This window comes from Vespa crabro, chromosome 2 (assembly GCF_910589235.1).
Source record: "Vespa crabro chromosome 2, iyVesCrab1.2, whole genome shotgun sequence".
Lineage (NCBI taxonomy): Eukaryota > Metazoa > Arthropoda > Insecta > Hymenoptera > Vespidae > Vespa > Vespa crabro.
Window position 1 is genome coordinate 6,568,815 of NC_060956.1, and position 20,649 is coordinate 6,589,463.

Below are 20,649 nucleotides of genomic sequence, written 5' to 3' on the forward strand. Positions count from 1 at the left end.
TTTGTATCAATCACACAAACTATGACGGCGGTTTGGGACCGAATGCGAAATCCATGTGGATGGAAAGGAGGTGCTAAACAAATATCCGTTGATGCTATGATACCACTTTTTGCGGTACCTCTTTTGGCAATAATAGCCGCCCAGTCAATTCTTTGTACCATCATAATATTTCTTGCTACACCAATTCTGGTTTATTATTTGCATCATAATTTCTTAAGGTTTCTCTTAAGAACAAAATTTTTTCTCATGTGGACGATCACGAGCGTGTTAATGCTAATGATAGTTTTTGAAGTCAGTGTTGTGCCATTACTTGAGATTTTACCAGGGGAGAATTTATTTTTCATAATATGCGTTGCCGGAGGCATATGTTGCGGCTCTAAGACAAGACTGAATGCGGATCGTATTGCTCAGGAAGGTGCTGCAGAGCAAGGTTTAGAGCTTGGAGAAGGAAGCGGAGAGTTATGTGTAACTTGTAGAAGAAGAGCACCACCTAAAGCTTATCACTGCCGAATGTGTCAAACATGTATACTTAATAGAGAATATCATTGTAAATGGTAAGTCCAAATATATGAAAATTTTGAAATTTTGTTTACAGAGAAATAAATTTGTTTATAATCGGTTTAATTTTAGGTTGGACTGTTGCATTGGTTCTAGTAACTTACGATGGTATTTAGGATGCTTACTATTTTCAGCAATAGCTTTTATTTATGGCTCTAATCTGACTATGACAAGCGTTTGCCATCCTTTTATTTTAATTGGTACAGTGCTCTTACCGGATGACTGCAGTGATGTTTATCATCAATTAGAGTATGTATAAATATTTGATTATAATAATTTAAATCATCCTATAACATTATGATAACAAAGTTTATTCTTTAAATATAAGTTTAAATAATCCATACTTGAAATATCTTTTTGAGTTCTTCTTTTCATAGAATATAATTTGTAATATATAATTATATGTCATTATAATACTAAAACTAAATGAACTAAAATGGAAAGATACAGAGGATCTACAATACAAACTTTAATTATCAAAAGATAGTGATAATAGTCAAGAGACTCATAAACATTGAAATATATCTTATTTGCTCTCTGAAAATATAAAAAATTTATTGATAACATGTCACGCAACTGTTTGTTTCATGTTCTTCATCAATATACATATAATATAATGTACATATTGTTTTAGCATCGCTCTCTGCTTCATCTCAGCAGTCTACAGTTTACTTGTTGGCCTAGTAGTATTTTGTTATTTAATTCATCATCTATGGCTAATTTATCTTGGAACAACATCGAATGAACGTCGTTTACGAACACCTAGAAATCAATATGATCATGGAATTTTAAAAAATGTATCACGGTTATTTTGTTGCAAAACTTAGATACAAATAATAGGTAGTCTAGGATATTGTATTTACTTTGTACAGAATATATTTTATTTGTTGTCAAGAGAATAAAATGATCATATAAAACTATGATTGTCAGGTTAGATATTTGAAGTATAACAGATAATAATATTATTTACTTATCTATATTTCTTTCTTCTGTTTTCAATGTCTTTTTTTATGATACTTTAGAAAAATAAGTTTACTCATTGAATGATATTACATTCGATGTATGTGTGTGTCATAAATTGTGTGATATACTTATAGGATTTACGTATATCAGGATTGATAATGGTATATTATATTATGAGTGTACCAGCCATAAATCAAATTTCTGGTATTGTGTCAAGGCATTACTATGTTTAGTATTTAAATATTTATTGTAACTGTGATAAAAAATTTATTATGTGGTAATTACTTATCTCTTTTTTAAACGAAATATAAAATCAAAAATATGTAATTTATATAAAATCTTTGAACTTTATATTGTATAAAAGTGATTATTCTATCTGTGAAACTATCATATCGTTAACGTATAGCAGTAAGCATATTTTTTATGATAAAATAATGTTAAACACCACGTATAAGATAGTTCATAAATATTATTTTTAGTGTTTAGATTAATTACATGATTATTTTAATCCTCTAGTGCCACTCCTCTCTCCTTAGGATCAAAATCAGGAACTATTTTTTGTACTATTTTTCTCCACTTGTTCCTTTGTTTTTCACTTTCTTTAACTATTTCAGCTATCATAGGATAATCTCTCCATTTGTTAAAATATTTATTCATAAGTTTACTATCATAATATTCCTGTGCCATTTGTACATTTTTTAAATATTCTAATTTTAATTGATTAACAATTGATCTTAGCGCATGAAAACATTTCTCTTGCAATTTCATATCATAAAAATCTTTGGCAACTTGATGTTTTGTATTTTGTTCTTTTACCATATCCGTCCAATCTTTAAACGTGTACCATAATAAATTCCTATCATATAAAGAAATGGCAAGTTCAAGTTTAACTTCGTACTGTTCTTTTGTTCTCCTTCTCCAAATAGTAAAAATTTGCAATAATAAATATTGTCTATAATGATCGTTTGCTTTTTGAATATTGTTATTTCTTATTTCTATGAGTTTTTTAAACGATCCTATTATATAATGTCGAAATAAATATTTGCAATAGAATTTATTGGCCATTGTATTTAACTTTTTCAATCTCTCCAATTCTTGTAATCGACATTTTTCTTGTTCCTCACGTAGCTTTTTCGTTTCTCGCATGGCCTGAAATTAAAATAATTTATCTTTTAATCGAAAAAATATCAAAATACATGATAAAATATTAAATAATAAAACAATTGTTCGAAGAAATATATGCAATATTATTAGTATATTTTGATTTTTGATTATCTGACCTCTTGGTATAACTTTTTTCTTTTCTCTTCTTCGTCTCGTTTAGTTGCTTCTTCTTTTAATTTCTGCTCTTCTAACTTTTTTCGACGAATTTCCTTCGCCTTTTTTAATCGTTCTTTTCTTGCCTCTGCTCGAGCTTCCATTCTCAAAATGAATTTTGGTGGATTTGGTGCTTGCTGTGGTGTAGTCATAGATTTATCTCTTAATAAACAAAACATGAATATATATGTTATATATAACTATATATTATTTTTTATAATATATATTATATACACATAATGTATGTGTGTATTTAATTAAGCCCACCTAAATATTTCATTGAATTGTGATGCAAAAAATATTTTTTATGTAATGTAAATGGTACCAAAGGATCAACAGGCACGAATATTTTTTTTCGGAGTTTTCGATGTTTTTTTTGGATACAACTCTATATATTTTTTTTATTACATATTATAGTTAATTAAAAAATATGTTCAGGCATAATACGTTATTATACGTAACATAATCGTACCATAGATATCTAAACGTATTTTCACATAATCATAATTCGATGAGATATTTAGGTGGCTTTACGTAAATAGACCATCCTCTATATTAATTAATATAATATTATATATATATATATATATAAATCTAATTCTAATATTATATATATATATATATATATATATATATATGTCAGAATTAGATAAATTACCTATGACCAGCTTGTCTCATTAATTGAATTAAAGTTCTTCTTGTTTTTTGACCACAATTCATCAAAGTTTCTTTAGCAGCATTCATAGTTTCCTTATCCATTTTCATTAATTCTTCTTGAATTTGTTTCAATTTAAATTCTTCGATAATTCTATTTTGTTCAGCCAATTTAGATCTTTGCTTTTCGATTATAACTTTCTGAGCATTTAAACGATTTTGTACAAGAGATTCGAATACAAAATGTTTTTTCTGACGAGTTAATTTTTTTTTATCTTCACTTTCTTGCAGATTTTTAAAAGATATATTATTTTTTGTCTGTGACTTAGAATTTTTTCCTAATTCTTTTTGTTTCTCCGTAATTTCATTAATGAAAATTTCGATTTTACGTTCGTGAGATACATTTTGCGATTCCAATTTTGTTTTTGCAGTATTTTTTATATTTTCAATATAAGCTTTCCAATTTTGAAAATATCTTTTTAATCTTCTGGAGGCCATATTTTCTTGTATTTTTATTTTTATATCTCGAAATCGTCGTTCTTCCATTGAATTATGTTTTAAAAATTCAAAATATTTTTTCATTAACTGCAATCGTTCTTCGTCCGAATCGAAATTAATTTTATCCTTGATAGTTATTTTAATATTTCCGAAAGATACATTTTCGTCATTTCTATTGATTTCATCAATATTAGAATTTTCAAATATCGGAGATAATTCTTCGATAGACGTTTGCTTGCGTCTCGTTCCAAAAGTTTGTACCTTTATAATTTCATAACTTTACGTTAATAATTATTCAAATAGTAATAATATTTCTATATAACTTAATAATAAAAAATACAATCCAACCTTTGATCTATCGATTGTTTTAACATCCATCTTTATTCTATTGGATATACTCCAGAAATCCTTGTCGTTTGAATTGGCTAGATTTTTCCTATTGCATCTATATTTATGTTGAAATTTTGGGCGGGATTTATGAAGTTCGTTCTCAAATCTTCTTAATTCCATTTCGAGGAAAGTTTGTTCCTTCTTCAGGCACATTTCTTTAATTTCCTCTTCTTTCAACAATCTAATCAATTTAATTATTGATATAGAATACATAGAAGAGAAATTCAAAATTAAATATTAATATTAATCAAATAAAACAGATATGACGTATAGTACAACGTTAGTCATATTAATTTTACCTTTTGGCCTCGGTCAAAGCAGAACAATTCGCATCAGGATTGAACAATGTATCTCGAATTACTTTATGTCTCGTGTCCATAATTAAATTAGGATTGAGAAAGCCTTTATTATCGTCTTTCAATAATCGATGTTTTTCAGAATGTGAAAAAATTGGCACCTTCATCATTTGATTCATGAGGTTATCTACCTCGTCGAGATGTACCATGTTTTAATGATACTTTTCGCTTTACTACTCCGTGAATTAACAACTAATATAGGTAATTCATTAACGAACCATTTGGTGTATATAGATCTGAGAAAAAAGTAATCTATAGTTAGGGGTTGTTTATGCGTGTTTATTCTGTTGCTAAGGGGAACTCTGAGTGGGAGTTGCCATAAACTGATCAAGTCACATATATCCAATCAGTTTATAAGATTACTTTTATGCACGCGATTCTGATCATATATTATTATTTAATTATTAATGTTAATAATCGAAAAATATTTATGATTTATTGTATTCAAAATTTATGAAAATTTTTAACTATTCGAATATTTTAAGAATTAATTATATCATATGAAAAATTATTTTTGTAACGTAGATATAATAGATTTAGAGGAAGATTATAAGTGAATAAAATTTCATGTTAATATTTATTTTATATTGTCTAGATATTGATAAAAATGAGAATATATATTAGAGCTCAAATTAATTTGAAATTTTCCCGCTATTTCTACGCAGCTTAATTGCCAACATGGAAACCACTAGCGTCAATTGTTGTCAAGCCAGTGCTGCTGCAGCAAGTGCATCTTAGGCCTGAAAGTGCATCTGATTCTAAAACTCTATTTATGTTGAAGCTGGTAAGACTCCTGCGTGACAAAATACACAACATAAAATAAGAACATATTGTTAATAATTATAGATCGATATCGTCAATATGTCATGCGTTTAAATTTTGGAATATATTGCAGAATAATCGTGGTTAATCAAGCCTAAATGTCTTATATATTTCTTTGTACATTTTTCTTTCTAAGAAAATAGATAATAGCATGTCTGATATTTATTTTTCTATGAAATAGGTGACACATCGTAATATCACTGACGGAACATATAAAATACAATGGATCCAAGGGGCCCTCCTGAGGGGGGCCCTGGTGACACATTCGATATGTCTAATATTGGCAAAGTTGCTGACACTTCGGTAACTTGGCCAATTGATAATCCGATTAACTCAGGAATATTTGAACAACCAAAGAAGATGAATAATAACAGATTACTATTTTTGACCGTGAGTAAAATGTGACATTTGAAAATTCTTTTTGGCGAGTAAGATATTGATAACATTTTTTTTTTTATTAGGTTGAATATGTTGAAGATCAATCAAGAGATTATTCCCGCTTATTCCCAACATACGAGCAGGTCTCGTTCTCACCCAGACCTTCATCTCCTCTATCTGATTTTGAGCATCGTGTTAGTCCACTTGATCCAAATATGAGTTCTGCTGCTAGGTATTCGCCAACTCCGGTTCAATTAACTCCATCTCCTTTTCATAATTCTGTTGTTATTCTCCAAGGTCCTTCCTCCCCTTTGATATCTACAACTGAATCCAATGTAAGATCAAGTATCAATTTTGTGGGTCAATTGACTCATCCAATAGATGCACAAACTGATACTGGAACAGATTTTATTGACGAAGAAAATGAAGAAACTTTAGTTTCTAGTGTTGGAAATGAATTAATATTAATGCAAGGTAAATAATATTAATAATAATTTAACATTCACAGAATTTATAATAACATGTAAAATGATTTAATCTTTGCAGAGTCTAATACAGAATTGGAGCAAAGCACAACTCCACTCATGTTAACAGGTATATCAGGTGCAGATTTTACTTTAACAAGAGATTATATAGTAATGCAAGATGATCAAGTAAATGTAATGAATTCTTTGAAAAATCCAACTCTTTCAATGGGAGATAATCATATCACTAATGCATCTGAAAAAAAGGATATAACAAAAGAAAGTAATTCTCAGTCAATAACAGAAGCCAATGTGCAAATGGGTCAAATTAATGAAATATTATCTCATGCAAATAAAAAAAAAACTATTGATAAGAAGAATACAAAGAAGTCAAAGCAACAGATGGATGATGACAAAAATTTTTGTAAGTTAAAAGTAATTGTAACTACTTCATTTATTAATATATGAAATTATTGTACAGTTCCAATTTATTACAGGGTGCGATGAATGTGATGGTATTTGTACCAATGAAGATGGTTGCACTTCTCATAATGTATGTACGATTGCCGATCAACCTGTACCATCACGAGCTATAGCTACACTGCCAGGATCATATCTTTCTATAAATAAATTATCTGCTGTGGATATTATACCGGGAGGTTCTGAATATGGAGTTTTTGCGAAACGCAATATTCGTAGGCGTACACAATTTGGTCCTATTGAAGGTATTTTGTATGGTTACGATGGCACACCATTTGAAAATGCATTGCCATTGCTTTATGAAGCAGAAGAAGGACAATTTTTGAAAGTTGATGTTTCAGATGAAAGTGAGTATCATCGATCATACTTTAATTCATAGCCTTATGACTTCAAAAAGTATAGAATATATATATTTTTCAGATACTTCAAATTGGATGCGTTTTGTGAGGCCTGCACTTACTTATAAAGAACAGAATCTAGTGATTTGTCAACAGAAAGATGGAATTGTATTTTTAACTACAAAAAATATTTTACCAAAAGAAGAACTAAGAGCAGGACCTCATCCTGATTATGCAGCACGTAGAAATTTAATGGTATTGAAACCTGATGTGCGAGATGACAAAGGTATAAATAATTATATTTGCATTCTTATTTTTTTTTTTTTTTTGTACTTTTTTATATATTTTATATTATATATTTTTTATTTTATTAGAACATAACAACAGTATGAATATTTGGCCAAGATCAGATAATAATTCTTATAATCATGCAAGACGTATGAAATTATACAGAGGCAGAAATTTGAAAGAAAAAGAAAATACAAGACAAAATAATTGTAAAGAATGGAAATGTTGTACATGCAATTTGATCTTCAAAAAATTATCTTTATTTAAATTACATAATCTAATGCACAATCCAGAAGACAATAAAATAAATTGTCAATCAACAGTTTGTCCACAGTGTGGATTAGAATGCCAGAAAAAATCTGAATTAATCAGTCATGTTTCACAGCATGGAAGATTATCTTTGCCAAAAGGTAATAAATTGACTTCAGTGGTTGCTGCATATAAGTGCTCAATGTGTTATAAACGCTTTGCTACAAAAGTACGACTACAGAAACATTGTTTGGTGCATGGTGCCGAGGACCAAAAGCCACTGCCATGCAGCATTTGTCTGAAAAGATTCATGAATAATTCTGCTTTATCTTGTCATTTAAAAACGCATAGAGGTAAATTTTAATAAATTTTTATTAGATAACAATTTGTCATATATAAATAATTATATCTAAAAAATTTATTTAACTTTGTAGAAAATAAGCAAGTGTATGAATGTCCAATATGCAGACAACTCTTTGATCAAGGTGTGATGTTAAAAGATCATGTCGAGACACATAGAAATGGAGATCATACATTTACCTGTCCACATTGTCAAAGAAATTTTATTAAATATTCAGTAATTCGTAAACATATAAGAGCTCATCATTGTGAAAGAAAACACAAGTGTCAGTTTTGTACAAAGCGTTTCCCTACAATGGATAAATTACAAATGCATTTACTTAAACATTCTGATCACAGGTATATATATTAGTCATATTGACCTGTATATTATACAAATTAATATTTATTTATTGTATTATACGTTTATTTCTCTTATAGGGAATTTCACTGTGCTGATTGTGGAAAACAATTCAAAAGAAAAGATAAACTTAAGGAACATATGACTAGAATGCATAATTTGCAGAAAATAAATCAAGAACAAACAGTACAAAATAATCAAGCAAAGAAGTTTGTGCCAAAGGTATAATCTATATCTAAATTTTTTTTCTATGGTTAAAATATGTATATAATAATATGTATATTTTTTATTAGGTAAACCCAAATGATTACAATCGTTTCATATATAAATGTCATCAATGTCTAGTAGGATTTAAGCGAAGAGGAATGCTCGTAAATCATTTGGCAAAACGACATCCAGATGTTGCTCCAGAGTCTGTCCCCGAATTAAATTTACCAATTTTGCGACAAACGAGAGATTATTATTGTCAATATTGTGATAAGGTATCGTATTATATAATACAATAATTTTCAATCACAATATACATATATATATACATACATACATACATTTGTAAATTTTTATATATTTATTGTATAAATGCATAAAGGTATATAAAAGCAGCAGTAAACGTAAAGCTCATATCATGAAGAACCATCCAGGTGCTGCTTTACCACCAAGTAATCGTCAAAAAGAATCAGAATATTCGAGTCTGCCTAATCCAACTTTTAGCCAGACAGTTGGTAGTATTACAACTACACCTCAAGGATGTCAATGGTGCCATAAACAATATGCTAGTAAGGTAAATAAAATAAGGCATATTTTTAATCACAATATTTTAATATAATATATTATTTCTTGTTATAATACATGTCTTTTCTCTCTCTCTCTCTCTCTCTCTCTCTCTCTCTCTCTCTTTCTTTCTTTCTTTCTTTCTTTCTCTCTCTTTCTCTCTCTTTCTCTCTCTTTCTCTCTCAATAGGCAAAACTTTTACAACATCAACGTAAGAAACATCCGAATTTAATGGAACCAGCGGATCAAATTCCGCGATCTAGAAGTCGTCCACCACAAAATCAAAACCAACCACCTACACTAAGTGATAACAATTTCATGTTATCAGATTATATTCAAGCATGCGACGTAGACGGAGAATTTTTTAAGCAGAGGATAATCAAAATATCAAATGATGTTGATCTAATAAGTAACGGTTTGGAGTTGGTTGGACAACAATTTGTACGTATGCGTGATATACGTTGAAGAAAGAAATGGCACACCCGCTTTGTCGGGAATCATCGCCAATTTATCGAGATATGAATCTCGTGACTTTGTGCATAGTCAAAAAGGCTGTGCTTTTTTGCTGCCGGTACCAAACACAAAGGCATTGTTTGCCTGACAGAAGTGTGGTATGGTACTTCTACTTGAGAGTATTTGGAACGCAGCTTTGTCAGCGCCAGTGCGAAACACTGAGCGCTGTTGTCTCAATTGTGTGAATTGCAATGATGGTCACTGACGATGACGACTTCAGTGGATTTGTTGGAACGATACATACACGACTTTATTACTTTGTCTGAGCCTCGATACAAAAAAAGCCTAATGACCTAAAGAGTAATAATGAACAAGAAACAGTAAGATTATACTTGCAATAGACGTACTATTGTCTTGTATATTATTGAAAACTTCATTCACAAGACATTATGGATATTGAGCATCAGAAGGTAGGACAAATCATCGTACTGTCGGCACTTACCTAGTGCTAGGTCTAATAGTTTCTTTTGAAGTCTAAACCAAGCTTAAATTTATTGTCAAAGTCTATTGTGGATGTTAACAAAACTCGATATGCTTTACGTTCTAAACGTTTAAGCTTGGCTTAAATTAAAAGACTAAATGATCTTACTGCATCTTAGATCACCGTGGTTTCGTCTGTATAACGTGATTGTTTTGTGATAGACTACAAACCGAATGTAATACTTGCAAGACAAACATTAAATCATTGTTCACTACACATTTGGCTTTAACGATAAAAGGAAAGAAAAGAAAAAAAAAAAGGAAAAAAAAGAAAACGAAAAAAAGTTATCTGTAGATTTTTCGAACGACTGCAATCTCCGAAAAAAAAAAACGATAGTACGTTTCACTTTCGCTCTATCGTAATTCATAAATTTTCCTCGTAATCTATTTGTGTCTTTCACGTTTAGAGCGGAACACATCCTTCTCCTTCTTAGACTTCCAACGAAATACACACATACATTGTTTTTCACATAATCGTTTCTCGATATCTAGTTTCATACGCATACCATCTCGGTGTGAACATTTTTGCATCCTCCTCGATCATTGAATTAGGATGTCCGCTTAAAGCCGACGTAAGATACAAGGTAAAAATGTAGTTAATCAGGAAAAGAGAAATTTTTGTCTTCGTAGTGTTATGATGTAATGTGTAATAGAAATACATTAAGCACACATAATTTATCCTAACATTTAACAATCCCTTTTATCTGGATAATATTTAAAAAAAAAATACCGTAAAAAGTACAAGCGTTGCTCATTTGAAAGGTTGTGAAAATTCGTAGTATTCTTATTTTGAAGAATTTTAGATTGTACGTCGGATCCACACTCGTTCATCGATTATAAAATAATATAGTAAACTTTACATAATATATTAGTTTTATTACATAAGATGAAATATTCTTTTTCAAATTACAGGAATGATTTTTCATTTATTTTACTTACACAAGATGCATACAGTAACACACATTATTACAAATGCGAAGACAAAAGATTGCATGTTTGTTGATGTCATTGAGTACATGGCAAATTGTACTGTAAACATGATTTAAATAAAGTTATTGGATGATCGATATATATAACTGTATGTGTGATATACCTCATTGATGATGTAATTAGTATTTTTTCATATTTTATTATTAGTGGAAAATACCATCGGTATGACATAAATATTATGTCGAAAGATTTTACATAAAAATTTTTTAAATGATCAAATTTTCTCAATATTTTTTAATTCCTCTTATACATATGTTTCAGCTCACCGAAATCAGAGAAGGAAGTGACACAATCATTTTGCTTCTACACGTATCGTTTCCTTACTCTACCACGTTTCACTGAATAGTATGCAGAAACAAAAAAAAGTTATAATAATAATAATTATTATTATTATATAGCGATGCGTAGTAATAAATTAAAAACATATTTGAATTTATCGAGAATTATAGTTTTAATCTAATTATTTTTATAAAAAGAAAAAAAAAAGAAAAACAATCGATCTAGCCATCGTATCAAATTGTAATTTAGATTTTATTTCAATAGGCTACTTTAAAACGTTGTAATTGTATAATAACATATTGCGTATATGTGACAATAACAAAGTGCACTTGCGTATTGTAAAAACTAAAAAGAGATAACTAGTTAAAGATCGTCAATTTAGTAAGTGAAATGGCTACGATTCGTTAACTTATTTTCTACCTATTTATTGAAGTTTTATTTTCAAATTTTTCGCTAGCTATCGCTAAAGGACCAACTGCACCAGGTTTGAACACCGATGCCTGATGATTTGGAGTTGTTGCTATTGGACCACAACCATCCTTTTGCATTTGAGCAGTCTCATAAAGTTGTTTCTGCATTACAGCCAAGGATACTTTATTTGCAGAAAGGAAATCTTTCATGGAGATCAATTCCCCAGACATACGTCTAGAACCATCGGAATCGTCTTCCGCAGCTCTAATCGAATCTTTACCAACGAGTTTCATAGACCTACGTTTGGAATAATATATAGAAGACACGGATGATTTTCTTCTAGGTAGATGAGGCGCAGCAAGATCTTGATTACCACATTGTAACTTGTTTATCACATAATTTAAACCTTGTTTGATAATTATCGAAGTTACATTCAATAATGAATAAATACAGCAACAGCCGATAACAAGGAAGACAAAATTGGCAAATCTATACCTGTAAAAACGTAAATCAATTAACATTAAAAACGTTGACGAACACATAAAAAAGTTTCAATATGATTTACATACCAATGGACATATGGATAATTCATCTTCTGTGTACTGACAAAATCACCGAAACCGATGGTGGTAAAGCTAATGAAACAGAAATAGAGAGCGTCAAAGTATTCCCAGCCTTCTAGCGGTGCATAAACCGCAGCAGCAACGCATGCAGTAAGACAAGAAGCTAATAAGAGATATAACATGACCCAATAAACGCTTGGTTTCCACTGTTCTAAACTGACTTCGTCGTCATCATCGAGGATATCCGGAAGAGACGATCTTGGATTGGATAACCTAGATACTCGTCGAGAAGATGTCGAACTTTGTCGAAGATGCTTTCTTACGCGGTACAAGTGAATACTTCTTAAAATCCAAGCCAGAAATGTGATGATCCTTTCAAGAAAGAGATTGAAGAACAGGATACCACCTAATAGATCATGAAGAATACTTGTTACATGATTGGAATTTTACTTTTTATTTAACCTTTTTTCTTTTTTATTTATATTGGTTTTTTAACTTTTTAATTCTTTTCTTGTTTTTTTTTTCTTTTCTATGTAGGAGATTTAATGTAAAATTGAAAAATTCAAGTTATATCGAGATACTTCATATATTCACACAAATAGGACATTGTTGTATACCATTTCCTATTTCTTCATGTTATAGAAACTATGCCTATTGCAATTTATACATTGAAGACTCATTCTTTTGTTCTGTATAAATAGGCCAATGTCCTAGTTTGTTTTAACTCAGTGTAGTGTAATATATGCATGCAAGCGTCGAATATAACGGTAAGAATGTATCGAACGATATATTAAAGTAAGAATCTATTAATAGAAATAATATTATAATTATTTTTTTTCTCAATATGAATAAATTCATATTTTAACAAAATAATATATTAATTATATTTTTTATAAGGCTAAATTATTACGTTAAAAATGGACCCATAATAAATCATGTCTATTATTACCAGAACAACCAAAGAATCCATAAAGAACAACAGCTGCTCGTCCTGCCATAGTTTGAGGAGCGGTACTTCCGTATCCTGAAAGAAGATCCAGATTCACACATTGAACCTATTTTCTAAAAATCTTTCTACGAGGGGAGTAATCTACATATGTGTACGTGCAAGCGTACATATCGACGGCTAAAGGAGTTGTCGAGAGGGTAAGTACTAGACTAGGTCGCAAGATATTAGCATTCCAGAATTCACCGTGCATTCTCACGCTCGAAGGGGCCGATGACCGTAGTCCTTTTATTCCGTATCATTACGACCACCTTCTAACGCGATAACGTACTAATTGCGTGTATTTTATTACAGAAATTTTTATATTCATTTATATATGTTTCTTTAAGTAAGAAATTGCAATAAGAAGATCAAGCAAAATGTGAAGTAAAATTATAAATACAATCAATTTAGACGAATACAAATTTCAATGATAATATCATTACAATAAACAATAATAATAATAATAATAATAATAATAATAATAATAATTAAACAAGAAAAAAAGAAGATATGGATGGTTATATATATATATAAATATATATATATATATATATATATATATATATATATGTATATATATATATGTATATATATATATATATATTTTGAAAAGAAAATCTTTTAAGAGGATTACAAAGCTTAATGAGATGCAAGACGACGCGTCGTCTAGTGACCCCATTTATCGTCGGTCGTTGTACGAGTGCGTTTCAAATGCTTTAAATTCCAAAAAATACTGTGTTATATTTCTTACCAATTGTGGAAACGATGGTGCCTACGAAATGAAAGCTACCAGGAAAATCCCAACGTCGTCTTTTGTTAATGATACCGGCAGAGGAAGCATTTCCGTAGGCGTAAAGAAGTTCGTGTAATCTCTGAAGCGCTAGTGGACTACCACGCAGGTGATGCTTTCGAAAAGCGTGATACACCCGCCAAAATTCTGCAGCCTATATTATGAAATAAACGTAATTGATAAAGACATCAATTTGTATTTTTTAATAATTTTCATAAGACAATTTTTTAAAATTTGAGAAATATTATTAAGGATTTATCGAATTTTTATTAGAAAATGAAATTGTGTAACTTGAATTATAAAACAAACACAATTGATAAAGACTTGAATATATATTTTTGAATAATTTTCATTGAGAATAATTTAAAAATAAAAAAAATTAATTCTAAAATTATTGCCAAGGGCTTATTAGATTTTTGTTAGAAAAAGGATTTTGCAAACTGTACCATGAAACAGACATAATCCATAAAGCACATAAATTTTTAGTTCTCAATAATTTTCATTACAATAATTTTCAACGATTACAAAATATTTTCAAGGGCACATTTCCAATTTTTATTAGATAATGGAAGAGGAATAATAAATTATAGAAAATATAAAACTATCTTCTTACCTGTCGTATTTCAAGGTCACCCTCTAGTATTTGGAAAAGAGTCGCGCCTGCGAGCATGTAAGCTGCCAGGACAACAGCGAGGAGGATGAACCTTGCGTTATCCTCCGCGAGGCCTCCGCACACGCACATCACCGGTGACTCTCATCTCTCTGACACCAATGTCCGATGCAATCCCCACTTTTCCTCTTTGACTGGGCCGGCGCAAACTCGCCGACAAAATTTTACGATGATCCAAGTATTCGTCATGGTCGAAGGTCACCAATTTAAACTTTTTAATCCCAATATTTTTGGATTTTCTTTAAATTTTTTCGTGATAGCTAATAAGTTATAATTATTTTTATTTTTCACTTTGTTTATATTTATAATAGATTTTTCTAACTAAATATTCTCATTGTTATAAAATATTATCATAGTTTGTATAATTTTTGTATTGAAAAATAGTAAGAGAAAAAAATTTGTATATCTCTGCCTTTATTTTTCTTTTTTTACTGAACTAAGCAAGTGCCGAATTGTATATTTTCAGAACTGAAGTAGATTTAGGGCAATGTCTAGAGCTCCATTGAGAGATAGAATCCTTTCAAAGTTTAAAAATAGGAACAGCGTTACTTCGTACTTGCTTATTCACGGAATCGTTTTCACGTAGGTAAAAGGAAAAATCTATCCGTAAAAGTGGCTCAAAGTAAACAATATGGATAATTAACTAGGTAGAAAGTGAAAGATCGATACTGCAAAAAAGTTCACTTTTCTGAGAGGCTCATTTTACTATATATTAAGGTTTATTTCGAATTTTAAAAAAAAGTGTCTAATTTTAGTGAAGAAATTTATCAACAAAAATGAAAGAACACAGTTTAATAAAAATAGAGTTTATTAACAGTCGATCTAGGCAAGCCAACGGCACTACAAGTTTTACATAAATAGATCGATATTATCACTATAATAATACAACGCTTTCACTTGGAACGAATCCATATGTAAACATATACATCATCATATATAATATATATATATATATATATATATATATATATCTATATATATATATAAATCTATAAAATACATAACACATTGGTCATATTAACTATTATAATACTATTGACACGCCATAGGCGTTGGAATATTGCGTAAAAATATTTCTAATATCGTAATCGATAAATTTGCACTTTTAGAACCTTTTCTAATGCCTTGTTTGTGGCCCTTCTTCCAACTTACGCCATACAACCTAGAAGAAAAAAATTGATTATAACTATAATTCATAATTTGTTAATATTTAAAAATAACTTACATTACACATCTCTCGAACAAGAGCCTTCTCGCCGTCGTGTCCACCTTCTCTTTCTAACTGTTCTCTAACTTCGAGAACTTGAAGAGCTCGTACGACAGCCTCAGGTCTACTTCCAATATGAGAATTATCGCTTGGACTGTTTGGGTTTTCCCAGACTTCACCTGGCAATGCTTCCCATCCTCTAGCTCTTGCCTGTAGAACACTTTTGTCTTCCTCCAGCTGCTTAACACGTTGTTCCAAACTTCTTACATATTGCATAGTTTGGTCTGTAATCAAGGTAAACTTTTATCATCCGAATCTTTTTATTCAATCTCAGATCAGTAGACAGGAATATATGCATTTACTTGACATTTCATCAAATTAATTTCTAATTTTTTTTACATCGTCATTATAACCGCCAATCTCGAACAAGGATTTACCGTTAAATGTAGAAGTGTGTCTCGGCCTCGGTGGTGCGGTTTCCTCCGCATTCGTACTCGAACTCGATCCATCCCCGTCGTCCCTCTGAACCCCCCCTCGTTCCTCATCCAAATATAGACAGAGCTCCTTCAGTTCCAGATTATCCTTTATCAACTCCTGCTGTTTGTTGTCCAGTTGCCGTAATTTATTCTGGTAAGCTGATACTTCCTGTCGCATAACGCTGGCTGTGTACCTACCAAATCTTTGCCATTCTCTTGCCAGCTTCCGGCCTTTTTGCCGGTCATCGTCCAGGAAACAGCAAAGATCGCGTAACTCCTGATTGTCGTCGCTGAGTCTTTGGTTGGCCTCCTTCAGCGCACGAAGCTCACTGAGCTGAAAATCAATTGATTTTATTTTTTACTTTTCCTTTTTTTCTTAATCTATATAATATAAATTTAATATAATAAATAAATATGGAATAATATAATAAATTAACATAAAATATATGTTATAGTTTATTATAATTTATTTTTATAATATAAAATTTTTAAATATTAAATGAATATTTAATTTTATATATTATTATATAATTGATATAATTGATATAATTAATAAAAAAAAACCAAATAAATATTCGTAAATCGCCTGAGTATATATTGTCACATGATACCATTTCGTACCACGTGTCTACAGATGAAAAAAATATGCATTATTCGAGGATGTAACATTTGAAACGTGTGACGCATTCTTTCGCGTGTTCTTTAGCCGTTGGTTATTTCTTTTTACATACTTGACAAAAAATCTGCCTGTTTTCGTTCACTGTCGATCCTTACGTGTGCGTGACCGGTCGAAATTACGATTGCGAGTTCGACCCGTGTATGACCTAGAAGAGCCTTTCAAAAACTTCCGTATATTGCGTACGGTCCTACTTTTATTCTCTCAACACGGTAACGAAATAAAGATTCAACATAAGTAGTTACAAAATTTGTACTTTTTTATCTTAAGAAAAATATTACTTAAAAATTTTTTATAGAAAAATATCAACCTATATTTTAAATATCATGAAAAAAGAAAACATCAATGATAACAGAACGTATGCAGAAAGAAATGAATATGTTTCAATGTCACGTTTACTCGTTGGTACGCTAAATCACGTAATTCAAAGATTTATAAATATTGTTAAATGTATTATTAAAAATTTTCGAAATATCCGTATCGATTCAATTAAAACATCAATTATTTATACTTCGACGAAAAGAGAATATTATCAAGCATAGAAGATCGATTAATAAAACATGCGGAAATACCAGCCCCCACGTGGGAAATAAATATACCGCCAAGACGGATTCTCACCAAACTTTGTATTTGACGATTCTGCTCGGCAGCTAGCCGTGCGATGTCACTCTCTGTCTTTCGTACAAACTTGAGCATCTCCACGGGACCGAGTCTAAGGAACTCCTCGTCGGTGATCCTCTGTCTGCTCGGTACAGGTTGATTGTTAGCACTACTACTGCTACTGATGGTAGGATACTGACTGTTAGGTGGGAGATATTGTCCTTGTCCGATTTTAGTTTGAAGATAAGCCTGACTTTTGGCAGAAGCCGTGGTCGAGGCTGCACCCGTTAAAAGATTAGCAGTAGCAGCAGCAGCACCTTGTGGATGATGCCTATGTTCTATCCTTGGCGAGTATTTGCCTTGGGCATCCTTCTGCTGAGACGCGTTTCTTGCTTGCGTCGTCTGCTGATGTTGCTGATGGTGATGATGATGATGATGATGAGTCAAGGTCGAGGCCGTACCCTGACCAGTGTTTTGAAGTACCGTGTTGACTGTCGATAGTGGTGGTGGTGGTACTGTAGTGGTACTGCTAAAGTGTGGATGATTCTTCAGGATGCCGCTGGTAGGTTGCGGCGGCGGTTGATACCGCGGTGGCACCTGATCCACTGGCTTGATCACGTGCGATGGACGCTGCTGCTGCTGCGGCTGAGTCTTACTCTTATTGGACATCGCGGCTAATTTAGCTCCAGGCTGCGTCGTGGCCCATTTCAGATAGTCCGCGTCTCCTCCTGCTGTCTTTTCTTTTCCCTCGTCTCGTCCGAACCACGAAAATCTGGGTCAGTCAGACGAACTGGCCTCTCTCTATCTCACTCACTCGATCGGTATGTCCACAGACCTACTACTACCTACACGAGAGGAGGAGACCCCTCTCGAGTTTACCTCTTCGTCTTCTTCGTCTTCTTCTTCTTCTTTCGTTTCTTCTCGCGTCGAATTCGCACATACTACACACTAACAACGTTCTTAATTCCTCTTACCGTCTTCTTTTTTCTTTTGCTCACAATATTACCGTCATTGTAAACGCTTAAGGCGCGGCCGAGCTTCTGAATACGACACGCAGCATCGACTCAAAGAATCGCCTTCCTTGTTGCATCGGTGCGCGAACTCTCACAATCTCCTGGTACTACCTTCGCGTGCCATCTGTCACTCATTCGACCTTCACGATGCTGCATTCTCTCGTTGATTCCTTCTCTCTCTCTTACTCTCTCTCACTCTCTCTCTCTCTCTCTCTCTCTCTCTCTCTCTCTCTTTCCCACTCTCTTTCTCTTTCTTTAGCTAGTTTTAATATCTCTTCAAACGTTATACTTTTAAACACTGAATTAAAATCTTTCACTATTATTTTTTTTTTTATCGTAAAAATAAATAACGAAATAAAAAAAGAAAATATATTGTATAATATATTAGCACTTATTTTATCTAAGATCACAGAGAGACTTGTATGTGGATAGTGCCGCGTTCAACGGTGCACAGGCTGGCCCTCGAGACGCGGGGCCGCATTTTACCGTGAGAGTGCACAGTGCCGTATCTTATTCAAGGGGGCACCGATTCCTCGAGAGAAACATCTTCGTCGTTGCTCCAAACAAAACGAACTTTATCCCAAGAAAAAAATCATATATTGTCTGAACTAACCGATCGAAAGTTCTACATGAAGCTTGAGAAGTCTCGCGTTTACTATTCGCTTGAAATTTAGATTCCTTTTGTATGGTTTCCCTCGTGTTATTAGAGCCGAAAACTCCCTTCGGTAAAGTAGTCAAGTAGGGAGACTCTGTTGAGCCATAGCCACGTAAATGCCGGCTCCGCTGCAACACATCCAAGATGAACTCACGTCCAAGTTGAGTACTAACAACATGGCGGCTACCAAGAAACCTCTTGAACTCCAGGACGCGATCACGCGGATGAGCCCACTGGCTTAGCACGCGGGAACAACCGATCGCCCTCTGGTTGGTTGATTCGTTTGTTTTCGTCAGGCCTAGAAGTGGGGAGAGATCTGAGATTTACTGAACTTTACATCTTCGATCGGCAGTGATGAACGTAACTTTCTTTGTAAAAAATAATCTTTTATGAAGAGAGCGTAGTAAAAATATTTCAATGCCGAAGATAAAAATAATGTTATATATATTTGTTATTAAAATATTTATTGAAATTGTAAGTATAGGATGATTGTAATTATCGACGGGTATTTCAACCTGTATGAATGTTTATTATTTCGTATCTTTTTTCTGCGTTATTATATAATATCTTGATAAAAAACGATATCTGTGAATCATATGAAACAAAATAGTTGTGGATATATCGTAAGCGTAAATACTTTTTCGCTGAGAGCAATTTCGTTTTGCCTGAAAAAAACGTTTTGCCTGTTCCTCTTTAGGCATATACTTTAACACGTATCTGCATTCTTTTACTTTTTATGTCCATTCACTTCTTAAAGGAACTGGAAAGCAGGTAGAAAGTCAAGAAATTCCATTTAAAATTGATCCTTCTTTTGAGTAAGCTAAAATCAGTACTAGGGATGAAAAACTTCGTATCCTGTGTTACAAATACACATCTGAAATTTAATTCGATAGAATAAATGCATTTAAACTACTAAACGAATGCATTTTAACATTGTATAAATCTTATAATGTATAAATGAAATATATAAATTATTGTAGAATTTCTATATTATCTTAAAATTATTTTACTATTTTTCTGATTTAAATTTATAAAAGCATATGTTTCTGCAAATAGAAGTATAAGAATTATTTAATTAAATAATTTAAATAGTATAAATAAATTTATAATAT

General features: G+C 31.6%; 5 protein-coding genes and 1 long non-coding RNA gene across 8 annotated transcripts; 3 read left to right on the forward strand and 3 right to left on the reverse strand.

Moving 5' to 3' along the window:
* The first annotated feature begins 17 nt into the window (after nt 1-17).
* On the forward strand, nt 18-2,006 carry LOC124422193 (palmitoyltransferase ZDHHC23-B). The gene is made up of 3 exons (XM_046958317.1): nt 18-554; nt 631-807; nt 1,193-2,006. Exons 1-3 carry the CDS (start codon nt 22-24, stop codon nt 1,383-1,385), a joined length of 903 nt encoding a protein of 300 aa, XP_046814273.1. The 5' UTR covers nt 18-21; the 3' UTR covers nt 1,386-2,006.
* LOC124422191 (golgin subfamily A member 6-like protein 6) lies at nt 1,971-5,277 on the reverse strand. The gene is made up of 5 exons (XM_046958314.1): nt 4,680-5,277; nt 4,339-4,561; nt 3,497-4,251; nt 2,802-3,000; nt 1,971-2,670 (listed from the first exon to the last, which is right to left on the reverse strand). Exons 1-5 carry the CDS (start codon nt 4,883-4,885, stop codon nt 2,026-2,028), a joined length of 2,028 nt encoding a protein of 675 aa, XP_046814270.1. The 5' UTR covers nt 4,886-5,277; the 3' UTR covers nt 1,971-2,025.
* A 121-nt stretch (nt 5,278-5,398) lies between these two features.
* Nucleotides 5,399-11,641, forward strand: LOC124422190 (PR domain zinc finger protein 10-like). Of its 3 annotated transcripts, none has more exons than XR_006941808.1 (13): nt 5,399-5,520; nt 5,740-5,948; nt 6,020-6,410; nt 6,483-6,824; nt 6,898-7,227; nt 7,301-7,504; nt 7,593-8,108; nt 8,190-8,454; nt 8,536-8,677; nt 8,749-8,937; nt 9,045-9,236; nt 9,416-10,149; nt 11,471-11,641. XR_006941808.1 is itself a non-coding variant. In XM_046958313.1 (12 exons), exons 2-12 carry the CDS (start codon nt 5,781-5,783, stop codon nt 9,689-9,691), a joined length of 3,015 nt encoding a protein of 1,004 aa, XP_046814269.1. In that variant the 5' UTR covers nt 5,399-5,520; nt 5,740-5,780; the 3' UTR covers nt 9,692-11,290. The 3 variants fall into 3 exon arrangements, 1 of the variants encoding a protein (XP_046814269.1); XR_006941807.1 differs by lacking the exon at nt 11,471-11,641 and adding an exon at nt 11,132-11,290; XM_046958313.1 differs by lacking the exon at nt 11,471-11,641 and having other exon boundaries at nt 9,416-11,290.
* On the reverse strand, nt 11,075-14,984 carry LOC124422192 (potassium channel subfamily K member 13-like). The gene is made up of 5 exons (XM_046958315.1): nt 14,854-14,984; nt 14,202-14,394; nt 13,412-13,486; nt 12,469-12,868; nt 11,075-12,394 (listed from the first exon to the last, which is right to left on the reverse strand). The coding sequence occupies exons 1-5, from the start codon at nt 14,980-14,982 to the stop codon at nt 11,905-11,907; spliced, it is 1,287 nt and encodes a 428-aa protein (XP_046814271.1). The 5' UTR covers nt 14,983-14,984; the 3' UTR covers nt 11,075-11,904.
* Nucleotides 12,867-13,954, forward strand: LOC124422195. The gene is made up of 3 exons (XR_006941809.1): nt 12,867-13,229; nt 13,415-13,608; nt 13,763-13,954. It is a non-coding gene; the product is annotated as an uncharacterized LOC124422195 (long non-coding RNA).
* Nucleotides 14,985-15,700: 716 nt separating the features above from the next.
* LOC124422144 (coiled-coil domain-containing protein 85C) lies at nt 15,701-20,220 on the reverse strand. The gene is made up of 4 exons (XM_046958194.1): nt 17,888-20,220; nt 16,555-16,927; nt 16,136-16,401; nt 15,701-16,072 (listed from the first exon to the last, which is right to left on the reverse strand). Exons 1-4 carry the CDS (start codon nt 18,536-18,538, stop codon nt 16,028-16,030), a joined length of 1,335 nt encoding a protein of 444 aa, XP_046814150.1. The 5' UTR covers nt 18,539-20,220; the 3' UTR covers nt 15,701-16,027.
* Nucleotides 20,221-20,649: the final 429 nt, after the last annotated feature.

What these genes read in the sequence shown, in the direction of transcription:
- LOC124422191 (XM_046958314.1), bottom strand. Translation starts at nt 4,885, where the DNA reads ATGGTACATCTCGACGAGGTAGATAACCTCATGAATCAAATGATGAAG. An exon ending in AAACAATCGATAGATCAAAG is followed by an intron (nt 4,252 to 4,338) that starts GTTGGATTGTAT and finishes GAAATTATAAAG; the next exon opens with GTACAAACTTTTGGAACGAG. An exon ending in ATGAGACAAGCTGGTCATAG is followed by an intron (nt 3,001 to 3,496) that starts GTAATTTATCTA and finishes TTGTTTATTAAG; the next exon opens with AGATAAATCTATGACTACAC.
- LOC124422190 (XM_046958313.1), top strand. Translation starts at nt 5,781, where the DNA reads ATGGATCCAAGGGGCCCTCCTGAGGGGGGCCCTGGTGACACATTCGAT. An exon ending in GGATGATGACAAAAATTTTT is followed by an intron (nt 6,825 to 6,897) that starts GTAAGTTAAAAG and finishes AATTTATTACAG; the next exon opens with GGTGCGATGAATGTGATGGT. An exon ending in TGATGTGCGAGATGACAAAG is followed by an intron (nt 7,505 to 7,592) that starts GTATAAATAATT and finishes TTATTTTATTAG; the next exon opens with AACATAACAACAGTATGAAT.
- LOC124422192 (XM_046958315.1), bottom strand. Translation starts at nt 14,982, where the DNA reads ATGTGCGTGTGCGGAGGCCTCGCGGAGGATAACGCAAGGTTCATCCTC. An exon ending in TGGATTCTTTGGTTGTTCTG is followed by an intron (nt 12,869 to 13,411) that starts GTAATAATAGAC and finishes ATGATCTATTAG; the next exon opens with GTGGTATCCTGTTCTTCAAT. An exon ending in AATTATCCATATGTCCATTG is followed by an intron (nt 12,395 to 12,468) that starts GTATGTAAATCA and finishes ACGTTTTTACAG; the next exon opens with GTATAGATTTGCCAATTTTG.
- LOC124422144 (XM_046958194.1), bottom strand. Translation starts at nt 18,538, where the DNA reads ATGTCCAATAAGAGTAAGACTCAGCCGCAGCAGCAGCAGCGTCCATCG. An exon ending in ACACACTTCTACATTTAACG is followed by an intron (nt 16,402 to 16,554) that starts GTAAATCCTTGT and finishes CCTTGATTACAG; the next exon opens with ACCAAACTATGCAATATGTA. An exon ending in TTGTTCGAGAGATGTGTAAT is followed by an intron (nt 16,073 to 16,135) that starts GTAAGTTATTTT and finishes TTTTTCTTCTAG; the next exon opens with GTTGTATGGCGTAAGTTGGA.
- LOC124422193 (XM_046958317.1), top strand. Translation starts at nt 22, where the DNA reads ATGACGGCGGTTTGGGACCGAATGCGAAATCCATGTGGATGGAAAGGA. An exon ending in AGAGAATATCATTGTAAATG is followed by an intron (nt 555 to 630) that starts GTAAGTCCAAAT and finishes GTTTAATTTTAG; the next exon opens with GTTGGACTGTTGCATTGGTT. An exon ending in GATGTTTATCATCAATTAGA is followed by an intron (nt 808 to 1,192) that starts GTATGTATAAAT and finishes ATATTGTTTTAG; the next exon opens with CATCGCTCTCTGCTTCATCT.